The sequence below is a fragment of the Otolemur garnettii genome, unplaced genomic scaffold (assembly GCF_000181295.1).
Source record: "Otolemur garnettii isolate 467f Iridium unplaced genomic scaffold, OtoGar3 scaffold00001, whole genome shotgun sequence".
Classification (NCBI taxonomy): Eukaryota; Metazoa; Chordata; class Mammalia; order Primates; family Galagidae; genus Otolemur; species Otolemur garnettii.
In genome coordinates, this window is record NW_003852396.1 from 43,774,668 (window position 1) to 43,791,249 (window position 16,582).

Here is a 16,582-nt window from a genome sequence, read left to right on the forward strand (position 1 = left end):
CTTCAAGTCATATGGAACCACAAAAAAACCCAAAGAGAAAATACATTTCTTAGAAATAAAAACAAATCTGGAGGTATCATGTTGCCAGATTTCAGGTTATATTACAAGGCTAGTGATCAAAACAGGATGGTTATGGCACAAAAATAGATAAGTAGATCTATGGAATACGATAGAAAATCTAGAGATGAATCCAGCCACATATCGTCATTTAATCTTTGATAAGCCTAACACAAACATGCAATAGGGAAAATAACCCTTATTTAACCAAAGGTGGTGAGAGAACTGGTTAGTCACATGTAGAAGACTGAAAACTGGACTCACACATCTCACCATTGACAAAAATGGTTTCTTGTTGGATAAAAGATTTGAACTTAATACATGAAACAATAAAAATTATAGAAGAGAGTGTGGGGAAAACACTTGGAAGATACTTGCCTAGGAAAAAACTTTATGATGAAGATACCCCTAGCAATTGCAGAAACAAAAGATATATTACTGGGATTTGATAAAGCTAAACATCTTTTGCACAGCTAAGGGTACCACAAACAAAGCAAACAGACAGCCTTCACAATGCGAGAAGATTTTTGCATGGTAGGAATCTCACAAAGGCCTGATAACTAGAATCTACAGAGAACTCAAGTTAAACAATAAGAAAAGTGCAAAGAGCCCTCTAAGTGGGCAAAAGATTTGAACAGAAACTTCTTTGAGGATGACAGATGAATGGCCAACAAACATATGAAGAAATGCTCATTGTCCCTGATCATCAGAGAAATGCAAATCAACACCACTCTAAACCTTAGCAAGATTAGCCAGCCACACCACAAAGTCCCAAATCTGCAGATATTGGTATGGATGTGGAGAGAAGGGAACACTTTTACACTGGTAGTGGGACTGCAAACCAATACAGCCTTTTTGAAGAGAAGTATGGAGAATCCTCAAAGATCTAAAAGTAGACCTTCCATTTGACCCTGCAATCCCATTACTAGGTATCTACCCAGAACAAAAATTATTTTACCACAAAGACATCTGCACTAGAAAGTTTGTTGTGGCTCAATTCATAACTGCCAAGTCATGGAAGCAATCTAAATTCCCATCAACCCATGAATGGATCAACAAACTGTGGTATATGTATACTATGGAATGCTATTCAGCCATTAAAAAAGACACTTTACATCTTTTACATTTACCTGGATGGAGCTGAAATAAATTTTTCTGAGTAAAGTACTGCAAGAATGGAAAAATAAATATCTAATGTACTCCATACTAATATGAATTCAACACATATACAATTACTTGCTCATAAAAACAATACAACAATAATATAGTCCAGTTTGTAGATAGAGGGAAGTGGGACTGGTTTTAGAAAGAAGTGATATCAGGGAAAATGTCTGTGCTTACAAAGAATCAATAGCCATCTGCTATTTTTATTAAAATACATTATTGTAATTTCCTAACTACCCAACTGCTGCTATAAAGATGGATGCTCAGAGGTCGTATGGACCCTCATTCATAAGAAGAATGATACTGTTCTCATGAAGATCCAGCAGAAGGCAAGACTTGAGAGCACTAGCAGGCTCTAAATTAAATATATATTTCACTTACCATTTGCTACCATACCTAACATACTTCTGTAGTCCATACTGGACTAGTACCACACAGGCTATTAATAACAATACCTAATCACAAGGCAACTGGCATCTGTAATCAAGGCTCCCTAGGGCAGAAGCCAAAGTTAATAAGGATGAGAGATACCTGGTACTAAACAAGAAACACTGCTGAAAGCATTCAATGGCCCTTCTTGGCATCTTAAACAACACATGTCATTTATACCTTTGTGTTCCTCAGTGGGGAATTCTGCCTTAGAAGCCATGCAAGCTTGAAAAATAATCATAACTAGTCTTTGTTATTGCACTAGTATTGTTTTTAAAGACATATCTGTGTTCATTTGGCTTTATGATGCTGTGACTTTCATCCAAACACACACATTGATTAAGCAAGGCTCAGGGGGGAGGTAAACACACATTTGTATTCCCCCAAATGTTCATGTACTTTCAGCGTCTTTCAGCACAGATGAGGTAAGGCTGGGGCTGCAATGTCATGCCTAACCTAGGCTTTAGATTTGGAACTAGTTCATGTGGAAAATGCAAATGAAATCGTTGAAGCAATGCTGTAAAAAACAAGAACATTTCCATCCGAGCCAGCTGTTCTCCAAGACAGTGTCTTCTTCCTAAACAGAAAAAGCAGATATAATAATTTTTAAAAACCCATTATATTTACCAAAATTAATTTCTAATGTTTAGGTGCCATTCAGAAAATCTGAAATTTAAAGAAAGTTACAGGAAGTTATGTTTATTAAAAGATTTTCTTAAATCCCAAAGAATAGAAATTGGCACTCAGCTCCCAGAACCCATTCCTTTACCTCCTTTTGTCAGATCATGGATTCTTGTTAAGATTTTAATCCCTTCCCCTACAACCTCTGCACATTACAACAGAGCCAAGATATGCCATGAAAAATCTCATTTAAAGTGTGACATTTTGCTCTGTAGATCAAAGAGAAGCTCATTTCATTTCAGCTGTATATTATCTAGTGAAAAGGAAGAGTTTCTAGTCCATCTTCCAGGATTCTTGTGATCTGTGTACTTTTTCACAGCAGAAGCAATATTTTCCTAGTTGGAGATGAGATACAATAACTGAAAGCCAAGAAAGCTAGATTCTCGTTTTGCTTCAAGTTTTGTTATCTTTCCCCTTTCTGAGTCCCAGTTTCTTAAGTTACCTGCTATTGACTTCTTGCTCTACAAGTTCTGATTATGGGCCACAAATCCACAAGTAAAAAAATTTCAGAAGCCAGAACTTCACACCAGTTTATCTCTACTTAATCAATTAAGGCTCATTTTGAATAGAAACAGCTGTTAATTGCCTCTAATTAAACTATTCTCTCCTTTAAGAATCAATGCTGTGTTTTCAGAGGTAGAATATTTAAATCTCTAATAGGATACTTCAGATTAAGATGCTACACAAGACAAATCATTGTTATACTTTATTCTAAAGGTAGGCCCCTGTGAAAGTTCTCTTACCCAAGGAAAAAGGAACCAAAGCTTCCTTCTTGGCAAAATATCCACTGCTGTCCAGAAATCGCTCAGGATAGAACACTTCTGGGTCTTTCCAGTACTTTTCATCAAAATGTACAGAATAAAGATTTGTAATTACTGTTGTGCCTTTAGGAATGGAATAACCACGTACAACTGCATCTTCAGAGGTTGCATGGAAAATCCCTAATGGAACTATATTACAGAATCTTAAAACTTCGTGCAACACTGCCTCAGTATAAGGCATTTTACATTTGTCATCCCAAGAAGGCTTCCCACTGGGGCTCATAATTAAATCAATCTCTTTCTGAACTTGTCCTGTCAGAGAAAAAGTATTCAAGTTATTATGCAATTCTTAGAATTATATCTAAAGTAATTTTCCTTTCAGATAAAACTAGGGATAACCTATAAAAAAATCAATAGGACATGGGTATACCCAGATTTAAATTTTTTGTTATGGGAAAGTTCTATTTAAATATATGCCATACCCTGAACTAATAGTAGGCAATTCTGTTGCAAAAAACATGTTAAAAGTAGTAAGAATAAAAATTAAACAAACCTAGAATTGGGGTAGCATCACTCTTAGCAAGGAAAATAATAAAGCATAGAATGAATTTTTTTGAATTAAAAAAAGGTAGGGTTCAGATCCCAGCTCTGCCACTTCCACTCAGCCTTTTTCCTCATTTATAATAGGCATAATACCTATCTCAGAGGTTTTTCACATGAATCAGGTAACAGATTTGAAAACTCTCCATATCTATTAAATGTTTCTTTTCTTGGCTAGCACATCAGGAGTTCCTACAGAAAACGTTTTGTACATAACCAATGACGCTAAACCACATGAGTCCTAAATGTAAGAACAGACCCCGAGATCAAGAGAAGCCTCACCTTGAATGTTAGGATAAAGGGCCATCAAAAGAATTGCCCACCGTAGTACATTGGTTGTAGTTTCAGTTCCAGCAATTATGAGTTCACCCACTGAGAAGACCAGGTTTTCTTTGGAGAAAGTAGATGATGGGTCATTTTTACCTTGATCCATCTCATCTAAGTATGCATCAACAAAATGCTGAGGTATCTGAGGCTTTCTGTTGGCTGAAGCTTTTTCAATAAGTCTAGAGAGAAAATCATAGACTACAGCTGCATTTCTAAACAGTTGTTGATGTTTTCCAAAAGGTAAGATGCCAATCCATGGAAAGGCATTATACAGGAAGACTGAGGCACTAGCAGCTAGTTCCACATTTTCACTAAATAACTCAATCATGTGCTGAAAATCAGTGTCTTCATAAGTGAATCGTTGTCCAAAAATAATCAGATTGGTTATGTTTGAAACAGCATTTGTTATTAACTGTTTAAGGTCAAAAGGTCTACCTTTGTATGTTTCAATAGCATCAATGAAAAATTTGGTTTCTTCTAAGATTTTAGATTCAAAAGACTTTTGGCCATATCCAAAATAGCGAAAGCTGTTTACAGCTAATCTTCTGTGATCAACCCATCCTCGGCCATATCTGGAATTGAGTAAGCCTGAAAAAAAAAAATGTTGTATAATTCCTACTGCTATGGAGTAAAAAAACTCCTTCCAAATGGATGCTTAGTCACTTGTCCCCAAATTGTCTTTCTATATAAGTATATAGTTGGGTCTCATTCTCTGCTATTCAATAGCCATAAATATTGCCATCAAAGATAAAGATTATCTATTCCTCATCTGGGAACTAGCAGAACAGACCTATAATTCTCCCACCACAACAATTTAGCCAGTTTTAAACCTGGGTTGAATAGGCCCAGGTGACTTTATTATTCAACTTTTACTATATGCCTAATTTATAAAAGATAATCAACCGCATGTTCTATGGGCAAAGTTTTATCTTGAACTAAACAAACACGTGAAAATCATCCTTCTATGATTATAAATCCTCTGCTGAAAAAAGCATGAATTTTAGAATACAAATTTCCTCCTGTTAAAGGCATATGATATACAAGGTAACTACAGCAGCAACAAAAGCAGCCTGAATGAGTTGTTTGTATAGTAGAGATGCACAAGTCAAAATGAGGGCAAACAAGAAGCTTAAACTTTTCTAATGTTACTATTGCTTGCCTTAAAATTTCAAAGTCTCCACAGTGTATCTGCTATTCTGATGTGGCTACTATGGAAAATTGCCCCTTTAAATTAACTATCAAGGAAGAAACTCAACATCTTCAGTACATGTATTTATGGAACAAGTATTTTACTCAAAATTTCATTACTGGGACATAGGTATACCTATGATGAAAAATATCATGTTCTCTATATACATGAGACACATATGAAATGTACATTCCAACAAGTTCAGGGCAACACATTTTGAATTTGGAGCTTACTAAAAAGTTAACCATATGTAAGGAGAGTCTTTACTGCTATGCAGAAACCTATATTCTCATAGTTCTCATTTCTACATACCCAAAAGACTATTAATTGAACAAATATTCATTTAACATGTATTTATGGAGTATATACTATGTTTCCAGCAATGTTATATGTCTTGGAAATGTATCAGTGCTCAAAAGAGGCAAAGATCTCTACTCTCATAGAGCTTACATACTAGTAGGAAAGATAGACAAAATAACAAATAAATAAATTATGTAGTAAGCAAAAAGACATAGGGTGACCACAGAAGGCCTCACTGAAAACATGACATCTGAGTAAAGAAATATAGGAGATGTGGGGGTAAGATAAGCAAATACCTGGGGAAAGATCATTGCACATAAAGGAAACAGCTAATAACATATAATGGCACTGAGATGACAGCAAGCCCTAGAGAATATGTGTGAATATGAGAACATGTTTAAAAAGGTACAAAGGAGCACTGTTCATCATAACACTATGCTGTGTAACCTGGGCATGGGGCTAAGCACAAAGGGCAACTTTTCCCCCATTTATATAGTGGGCTAAAAGTGGCCATGATCTTTGAGTTCCAAATTCAGTATCCATGTATCTTAAAATAACACACATAATTTTCTACTCATTTTTCTCTTACTGTTTTCTGCAAATCTTAAATTAAATGCTTATTTAACTTTATGACAAGGATAGTCTAAAGTATGAATGTACAGCTTTGAAAAATATCTACTATGTCTCATATATTACTGATTGCCTAATCTTTCATTTTCATCATCTCTTTAAAGGTCTTCTATTATAATTGTGGTTTCTTCTTTGGCCTAATTGTTATTTAGAAGTGTATTTAAGAGGTTGGATTTTTGTTTTTTATTTATATTATTGCTTTCAAATATTATATTCTGGCCTAAGAATTTGATCTTTGAAATTTGTGATTTCAAGTATCCAATGTACTTAATACTAATATGAAGCCAGTAGATGAACCAATATACACCCACACAAGAGAAAAACTCAATTCAATTCAAGTTGGGGGAAGAGGGAAGGGAGGAGAATTGGCGTGCTCCCACCTAATGGGTGCAATGTAATGGGTTATATGGTACACCCCCTGAGTGTAGAATACAACTATAACAGGGACTTTACCTAAAAATGCAAACACTATAACCTAATTGTTTGTACTCTCATATTAATCTGAAATAAAAAAATAAAATAATTTTTAAAAAGTTTACTTGATTTGCTTTGTGATTTAATATAGAATTTTTATTTTTTCCTTTTTGACCAATGTCTTTATTTTTTGCGCATGTAAGATATTGTTAAATTTTTCTTTGAAATTAAGTGTGAAGTTCTCATTAAGTTGAGAAATTGGGACAACCCTATTGTAAAATTTCTTATTCTACTAATTAAAATTGTATCTGATTTCAACATTCTATTTTAGGTTTTTTTTTTTTTTTTGCTGCTTTCTTCTTATTTTGTTAACTTCTAGCCTTCCTCTCTTGCTGAATATTAAATTCCCCAATACTGATGACACTAAACCATATAGAATTCTAGTCCTTTACATAAACCTCTCAACTTTCCATTCATATATTATAGTGATTGGTAGTTAAGAAAGGCTGCTTTAGGTTCTCTAAGTTTATAAGCAAAATGATAGTTAAAATGGCTTCAAAAGGGTACTTTGATTCATGTATGTGTGTGTGTGTATGTGTATGTATCCCTAAATTGTTTCATAAGACCTACAGATATTATTAAGTGCTAATTCTTCAGAACATTACTTATAATATTTATCAGAATTGGATTATGATAGAATCAGCCTGTACTGGTCTAAAGGAGTATAATACAGTTTGCAAAGCCCTGATAATCAGTGCAAAAGAACCCCAACTCTAAAATTACTTAAAATAATAAATGTGATTTAAAATAGTTTAGTAAATTACTAAATAGGTCAAAGTAAACATACCTCCCATTTTTGTCATCTTCATGAATAAAGGAAGGGACGGTCTGTCTGCAAAAATTTCACTTTGATGAACAAGGCATTCCTTTACTATATCATAGCCATTTAGAACCACAGTTGATATGCCTCCAAGATCTAAACTGAAGATCTTTGAGAAGAAAAACATTTAAATGGCAGGATGAATGAAGAAACGTAAGCACAGAAATCTACAGTCACTAATACCAGCTCTCCCAGTATTTATTACTCAACCGATAATATTTAGATCGCCTTCCCCATATAAGGCATGTCAAACAGTGTGATTTCATTACTCCATTCAGTGCCTCAAGTCATAATCTTATGAATGGTATAATGAAAAGATCCCAGACTCAGGAGCTCTGGGTTCTAGTTTAAGGTTTGTCATTTAACATATATAAGACCCTAGGGAGAATGCTTAACCTTTGGGGGCTTCAATGTGGCCATAGAGAATATATTTGATTTATATCCTCTTTTAAGATTTATTCCACCTCAAAACAGTCAATGATTTCTAGCAATCTTCTTTTATTTCTAAGATAAGAAAGCTGTACCATCTACATATTATTACTCCAGCATAAGGTAAAGAGGGGATTGCCAAAGTCTTGAGAGACAACTTCGAAGTATGAACATTGTAAGTAGGCTCCTTTCTATTTGGCTCTCTAAACTCCAGGAAGTTAACAAAGAGCATGACCTTGGAGGAAAGGCATTTACCACATAGGCATAGCTGGCTGCCTCCCATCTAAGAGAAAGGCAAAACAGTATCCATCCTCTGCCTTGCTGGAGTTGTCTGCCATGTTCACCTTAGGTTCTCTTACAATGTCACACTTTTTAGTCTAGTCTAACTAACTCAATATAAGGATCCAGTCCAGTGAGGTAACAATGTTACTTTTCAGAGGGATGCAAAGATTGCTTATTGCCATCCTCTCATGGGTTGCCTGAGAGCTTTTTTTTCTAAGTGAAAATACTGAGAGTCTTAAATCTATGTAAACAAATGAAGCAGATTTAGCCACAGCATATACTACTTCAAATGAAAACAGGAAGATGAGCAGAGAACAAAAGCTTAGCAGCATCAGTTATACCAGCAAAGGTGATAAAGATCACCAAGTGCTAACAGAATCAGTTAGTTGAGCAAAGGGGCTACCACAGTCTTTCACAAAAGGGTGGGCCCTGCCAACTGAGCAGTAGGTACATCCAGAACCTTGGGGAAAGAGCATGGACTGCCTGCCATAACTAGTGGTATTAGTCAAAAGTAGCAGGGAAAGTTTTGAGCAAAAGGGATTGGCTACCAGGCAAGGAAGGAGAAGACCTTTCAGTTTCAAAAGTAGTAATGCACTGTTAAAGAAATGTCTTTTCCCAGAATTATAATTTTAGCAGAGATAATAAAAAGATGACACTAATTAATAGGAAGTGGTCTTGACATAGGAAAAAAATGGACTAAAGATGATTTCACAAGGGAAGACTCTGGCACTGAAAGCTGTGTTCCTATGAAGCAGAACAGAGGGCAGATATATTCAGGGTAAATCTTTAGGCTGTGGACACCAGGATTTATGAAAATCAAGGAGGCCAAGCCATGGTGGCTCATGCCTGTAGCCCTACCACTCTGGGAGGCTGAGGTGAGAAGATGGCTTGAGCTCAGCCTTAGCAAAGAGAGACACTCCATCTCTACCAATAATAGAAAAAATTAGCTGAGCATTGTGGTGCAAGTCTGTAGTCCCAAGCTACTGGGAAGGCTGAGGCATAAGGATCTCTTAAGCCCAGGAGTTTGGGTGGCAGTGAATTGTGATGATGCCACTGCACTCTAGCTGGGACGACAGAGAGAGACAACCTGTTTAAAAAAATAATAAATAAATAAATAAAAATCAAGAAGGAGCCATGGCTTGAGGAAGTTGTTATATTAATAAAAGTCATCAGAATTTTGAGATAATCCTATATTTGAAGGTAGAACTGGAGAAATTTTATTTGCACTAATATCTACTATGGTATATGTGGTTTTTGGTAGATGTTCATGCTTCACATTGTGGAAACTTATCCTTACAGTAATTTGATCTATGGAAGGGTCCAAGATTAGGCTGATATATTCTTTGATTTATTCAACATTTTTTAGTACTTATTATAAGCTAATTATGATGCTGGCAGAGATGCAAACAGAAATACAGGAAACACTTTCCTTGCTTTCTAGAAATCAAGCTATGATCTCCAAGTATCTTCCTCTCCCCCCAACCATATCCAACTATATTTTTTTAATTACTGCTCCATCCATCTTTCAAGTTCTTCAGATCTAAAATCTTGCAGCCACCCAAACTGACTCACTGTTTTATCCTAAACCCAACATACAATTGCTCAGCAGTCACATTTCTACTCTCAGCATATAAACAGAATTGGACAATTTCATATCATTTGTTTTTCCTGAGACAGAGTCTCACTTTGTCACCCTGGGTAGAGTGCCACAGCATAATAGCTCACACTATGTGAGCTATGGATTTCTCTTGGGCTTAAGCAACCCGCTTGCCTCAGCCTCTCAAGTAGCTGGGATTACAGGCATGAGTCAATATGCCCAGTTAGTTTTTCTCTTTTTAGTAGAGCCGTGGTCTCACTCTTACTCAGGCTGGTCTCTAACTCCTGAGCTCAAGTGACCCACCTGCTTTAGCCTCCCAGGGCACTAGGATTTCATATCATCTTGATTACTGACACTCTGGTCTAAGTCACTCTCACTTCTGTTATAACGATAGGCTTGCAACTGACTTCCCTAATTTCACTCTTGTCTCTTTACAGGTAATTCTCAACATGGCATATTCCTACTTCATGGCTTTTATGCTTGCCCTTCTCTTGGTCTGGAATATTCTTCCCCTCAATATTCCTATAGCTCACTCCTTCACTTCCTTTACATTTTTTAGATCAGGGGTCTTCAAACTTTTTAAACAGGAGGCCAGTTCACTGACCCCCGTTGGAGGGCCGGACTGCGGGCCCCAGGACGAGTTGGCTGCTAAGCAGGACAGGCAGTGGTGGCAAAAACACCCGGCGGGCCAGATAAATGTCCTCAGTGGGCCATATGTGGCCCGTGGGCCATAGTTTGAGGATGCCTGGTTTAGATGCTATCTTTACAGTGATGACTGCTGTGACTAACCCATTTAAAATTTGACAGTCTAGTACTCTCCATCTCCCTTACCTTAATTTACTTTACCTCATACTGTATACCCTAACATATGTTTACATTGTCTAACTTCTCCCCACTAGAATGTAAGCTATAAGGGCAATAATCTGTTTTGTTCACTGTTCTATCTCCAGCACCTACAACAAGAAAAAATATAAGTTGAATTAATAGTTGTGCAGACATCCATTTAAGCATATTACATTATCATAGGCTAAATGCTAATAACAGACAAAAGTGCAAAATGCTGTTAATGAAAAGTAACAAGGGATTACCATGACACACTTTTCAACATTTTCTCAGTCTGCTTTCTCATTTGGAAAGACTCCCTTGACTGCCATACTAGCCTAACCATACCAAGTCTTTAGGGATCAACCTCCACAAAACCTTTTTTAGTGCACTCTTTCCATTTTTCTCTGCTTCAAACCACACAGCACATGCTTAGAAGCTGCCATGGGACTTATTTAATACTACCTTGAACCTGAAACATGTATATCCTTGTCTCCTGACTGCCTGCTAAATTACAAACTTCTTCGAATCAGTGACTGCATCTTTTCCACTTTTGAATCCTCTACAAAATTTCACTCAGCACCTTGCATAAAGTTCTTAATAAATACTTGCTGTAAAAATAAAATAAGCTGTCAATTCCATTTGCTTTAAAGTACTTTATTGTCCTTAAGTGCATTATCTGAAAAGATTCTAACAAAGGCACTTGTATTAGCTTTGCTAATTAAAGAATGTATCTTGAAATCTAGATTAAGATTAAAGTTATTGCAGAAGTTTAAACATCTAGAGTGAATATCTAAGATAATGATAATTTTCAGTGTGATATATTTCTACCTAAGACTGCCTTTAAAATGAATGTGTAGGTCCTGAGGAATGTTCTTCCTTTCTCTCTCTCTTTTTTTTTTTAGAGACTGAGTCTCACTTTCTCACCTGTGGTAGAGTGCTGTGGCATCACAGCTCACAGCAACCTCCAATTCCTGGGCTTAGGCGATTCCCTTGCCTCACCCTCCCAAGTAGCTGGGACTATAGGCGCCCACCACAGCACCTGGCTATTTGTTGTTGTTGCAGTTTGGCTGGGGCTGGGTTTGAACCCACCACCCTTGGTACATGGGGCCAGCGCCCTAACTGCTGAGCCACAGGCACCACCCTTTCTCTTTTTTTGAGACAGAGTCTCACTATGTCACCCTTGGTAGAGTGCATGACGTCACAGCTCACAGCAACCTCAAACTCTTGGGCTTAAGCAATTCTCTTGCCTTAGCCTCTCAAGTAGCTGGGACTACAGGTGCCCACCACAACGCTTTGGTTGTAGTTGTTTAGCTGGCCCGGGCTGGGTTTGAACCCCATCACCCTTGGTGTATGTGGCTGGTGCGGAGCCAGGAATGTCCTTCCTTTCAAAGATTATAAAGAATTAAGTTCACAGCCTACACAAAAGTAAGTGTCACTTGAAGTGATTGCCATGAGCAATTTTAAAGTTCATTTTTTTTCCCTCTAAGCACACATCTCAAATTAAAAAGACAGTAGAAAAATAATATTCTAATTACAAATAAGTCCTATAAACTTTCTACAACTTTCCATAAGTACAAGAGATAATGGTATTTTCCCATTTCCAAAAAAGATATAGTATTTTAACAATTTATACCAACTTTGAGACTTCATCAGAATTGGGAAATATCTCTAAAATAATGGGAGGTTTCACAACAAGGATAAAGATTAAATGTTGCTGTAGCTTTGAGTTAATATAGTTAGGTGATTATCAACTTACATCTGAGATGGAGTCAGACAAGTCTACTCTTCAATGCATACATTTTCATTTTTGCTCTTTTCTGTTTTTCCTCCCAGCACCTCCCCCTTGCTTTGCAGGAAATAGCACAGTTTAGCCCTATTTGATTTGTAATAGACTCTTTGTAAAGAAACATAGTCCCCCTCAAACAATGGTACCAGCAATAAAAGTAGTTACTCATGCCAGATTCTTCTCCATTGAACTACCTATCCCAAGATAACAGTTTCCCAGGACATTTATAATTTAATTTCTAGCCTGTTATGATAGGAGACAGATTATCCTCTACCTGAAAGAATAGTCATAGTAAACACAAAGTGCCTTTCAGTTCAAATATTTATATGTGAAAACCTGATTCCCTATTATGTGAGAAACTATTTCAAATAAATGGCTTAAAAATACCTTTAAGTTTATAGGCTGAATAAATCTGTTTCTGTATGTAGTAACCAAGAATACATACAACAACCAAGAACATCTGAGTAGCACTTTATTATTTTAAATTATTAGTCTCATTACCTACAGGAGAAAATATTAAGATTCAGAGAATCTGGATTTTGGCCATTTATCTGGCCAAAGAGAACTCAACCTCTAGCCTCATGCTTGCATATCCTATAATTTCTCTAGAATATTATGATACTTTGTACTGAAAGCACATGTGGTGAGAATAAGATGGAATCTGTCAGGCTAGGGCAGACATGACACAGCTGGTCAGGTTTGTTTCACCCATCTCCTATTCATACTATCACAGCTGGTCAGGTTTGTTTCACCCATCTCCTATTCATACTGTTTTGTAAATTTAGCTTCCACCCTAAAGATGCCTATCTTGAAGAGTGTTCAGGTGGACTGATTTAGGAGATTAGCTCTTGAATTGGAATGTTGTAATAGGTCACTGAGGTATGCAGATTATTATATGGAATAGAGATTGGTGTGGTCTTTGTCAACTTTTATGTATAAAACTGTAATTTTGGAAATGGAAGAACAGAACAGTTTGGGAGAGGCTATTCTCACACTGTTCTCCAGAATCCCAGCCTTCTGACAAAGTTTGGTGGACCTATCCCCACCTCTGCACATTGGCTGACAGTGACAGGTGGCAGACCCGCTTTGTCTAGTAACAATACCAACACACTAAAAATACCAAAATATCTATTGAAAACTGTAAAAAACAAACTTAATTCCTATAGAACGGGAGGGTGGAAAATAAAATCTAAGAATTAAGCTAAGTTCAGCTTCCCTTTAACAATGCAACCATTAGTGAGCTGCAGAAATCCAGAATAATTCTTGTAAAAATCGGTTTAAGGATTTAAACACAAACCTGAAATGCCAAAATTGCCAAACACTTCTCCTTCAAAGCACTTGCTACAAGTTTGTAGTTGATAATTACATTATTCTGTTAATTCCTTACAATAGGGCTGTATCTATTTTCTTCCCATCTTCATCCTCAGCAATAGGCAAGACCCTGGCTTGTTGTTGCAAAAAAATTAATGTAATTAAAAACAAAGCAAAACAGGTGAGCACTGGCCCTGGCTCCTTCTGAGGTCAAGACCCCCTTCTGTTACCGGATGAAGAGTCCACGGCCTGTCGGAGTTGGACAAACTCTGCCAGCGACTGGCGGTGTGGCTTTCTGCCACTCATGGAGCATCCTGTTCTCGCTTCCGTAAACATGGAGGAAGCGGAAGTACCTACCTCAGAGGGTGGTTGTGAGTTTAAAATGAATCGACAAGTTGGCAGTGAGACTGGCACACAGTAGGTGCATTATCAGTATTTGCTATAAGGACGTTCCCGGCCGGTCAGGACTCCCGCCCCGGTCTGAGTCACTTTTACACTTACAACCCTTTACCAGAGCCCACTTCTCTGCCCGGGAGTTCACCTGCGTTCTCTCCCAGTCCTCACACAAACGCTAGACCAGTCATTCGTCGCTTGCTAACACCGAAGAACAGCCTACACTGACCGTATCAACTCGGTACTAGAATCCACAACGCCCCGTGCGGCCTCAGGCCGACTGGCCCGGGCCGAGAGCGGACGCCTGTCTGGGCCATAGCTGTGGCGCTGCCCGCGGGCCCCAGGGCGCAGGCGCAGTAGCACTAGCCCGCCGCGCGCCAGCCGGCCCCTCGGTGGCGGGAAAGTGGGTCCCCAGCGCCACACTGCGTAGGCCCGGAACGGCACCCGCTGGAGCGGGGCTCCCCCTGCAGGGGACGCTGCGTCTAGGACATTCCGTTCCTGACCTGGGAAGCGGGTTTTCCTCAGAGCGCAGCCACCACACGGAGAGAGGTCCTGGCTGAGGCCCAAGAATGGCCGTAAGTCCAACTAGGAGGAAGGCCCGGGCCAGCCCGAGGACAGGACGGCCGCCCTCCCTACACGCGGCCCATTGGGGCTGTACCTCGCCGTACACCTGGCTCTGCTTTCTCATGTAGACATGGGGAAGCTCGGCTGAGGCGGCCAGAGAGTAGATGTTACCGATAAATGGCAGCCCCGGCGGCCCCGGGGGGAAGCCCATCGGCCGCCTCTGCTTCAGTAGCTGGCGGACCCCCAGAGCGAAGAACAGCAGTAAGAGCGCGCCCGCGAGCGCCGCCGCGCACGCTTCAGTTCCTGGAGGTTCCCACATCGGACCGGGCTGGGGCTGCGAACCCCTGCTGCCCTGCTACCCGGGCGCTCCCTCTAGCCCTGCAGCACTCCCATTGGCCCGATACCCTGAGGTCCCGCCCCCACTCCATGACCATTGGCTGGCTAAATGAGGGCGATCGCGCCTCCAGGGACAGCTCTCCCCTGACTTTGCCCAGCTCAGAGTCCGCTCTGCTGAGGAGGCTGTCACCCTTTGGATCCGCGCGGCTCTAGGTGAGCACCAACCTGGCAGGACAGCGAGGCTGGAGGATGTTAGTAACAAGGTATTGAAAATGTGTCAGGACAGCCTCACTGGGCAAAGCAGATCCAGCCTCCCTGAGGCCGACCTTTCTTTAAAGTCATTTTAAGTACCTGGTCTGCTTATTTCGGAGCAGGGAAACTGAAGAGATTATCAGCATTATAGGCTTTAGCTAATCATAATCAGAATGTCCATTAGAAAATTGGCCCACCAGTATAAAAAGGAAAATAATCTTACCACTTAGTCCTGTTTTACTAATCTATTTTTTCTCCTGTTGAGGCACTTTTTGTGTGTGATTTTTTAAGAATTGTGATGATTGAGCACTTTATGCGTTTAACTCAGTTTACCTACCTGTTGAGCCTGCTTTCCAAGCTGGTTATTTATTGGTAATCACAGAGGACTTTTGTCTGCAATTGCTCAGGAGTGGTACTTAGTACTTAAGCTTTCTGCCTCCACTTCCTAGAAATAAGCAACTGATTTCGCATTATTTTTGCTGTTTGATTTTATTTAGTTCTATTTTCATCCCTGTTTTCTATTGGACAGTTCCTTGCAACGCAGAACGTACTGAGTTTGAGACTCTTCTAACAGCTGCCTTCTAATTGTGATTTAACAGTGACATGAATTTTATGGTCCTCGTTAGTTAAGGCTTATTCACACAATAAATATTTTTAGAATATCCGCTGTCTTGCGCAATGAAGAGTTGTAGGTGAATAAGAGCAACAAAGTCCCAGTTCTCATAGAATTTACCTTCTTGTGATAGGGCGGAAAAATCATCAAACAAAGTGAGACTCTGTCTCAAAAAACAAACAAACAAAAAAAGACATTTGAGCAGAGATCAAATGATAAAGAGGTATATTAGTTCCCTACTGTTGCCGTAACAAATTGCCACAAATTTTATGGCTCAGGACAAATTTATCTTATGAAACTTGAAGTAAGGGCGGCACCTGTGGCTCAAAGGAATAGGGCGCCGGCCCTATATGCCGGAGGTGTTGGGTTTAAACCCAGCCCCGGCCAAAAACTGCAAAAAAAAAAAAAAAAAAGAAACTTGAAGTAAAAAGTCAAAATGGGTCTCCCAGGGCTAAAAAAGAGGTGTTGGTAGAGCTTTATTCCTTCAAGAGACTGTAGGGGTGAATCAGTTTCCTGTCTTCCCAGTTTCTAGAGCAGTGGTTCTCAACCTTCCTAATGCCGTGGCCTTTTAATACAGTTCCTACGGGTTGTGACCCACAGGTTGAGATCCGTTGTTCTAGAGGCTACCTACTCACACCCTTTGGCTTGCACTTCCCATTCCTTCATCTTCAAAGCCACTAATGTCAGGCCTTGTCCTTTTCACCTTATCATCAATTTGATTATCTCTTCTATCCTTTCACTTACAAGGATTATTATGATTAT

The 16,582-nt window shown here is 39.0% G+C and overlaps 1 protein-coding gene across 1 annotated transcript; it reads right to left on the reverse strand.

Annotated features, from left to right (window-relative positions):
* Positions 1-1,944: 1,944 nt before the first annotated feature.
* Positions 1,945-14,989, reverse strand: LOC100961883 (vitamin D 25-hydroxylase). Its single transcript, XM_003781129.3, has 5 exons — positions 14,714-14,989; positions 7,400-7,541; positions 3,975-4,607; positions 3,075-3,404; positions 1,945-2,227 (listed from the first exon to the last, which is right to left on the reverse strand). The coding sequence occupies exons 1-5, from the start codon at positions 14,936-14,938 to the stop codon at positions 2,052-2,054; spliced, it is 1,506 nt and encodes a 501-aa protein (XP_003781177.1). The 5' UTR covers positions 14,939-14,989; the 3' UTR covers positions 1,945-2,051.
* Between the last annotated feature and the right edge of the window lie 1,593 nt (positions 14,990-16,582).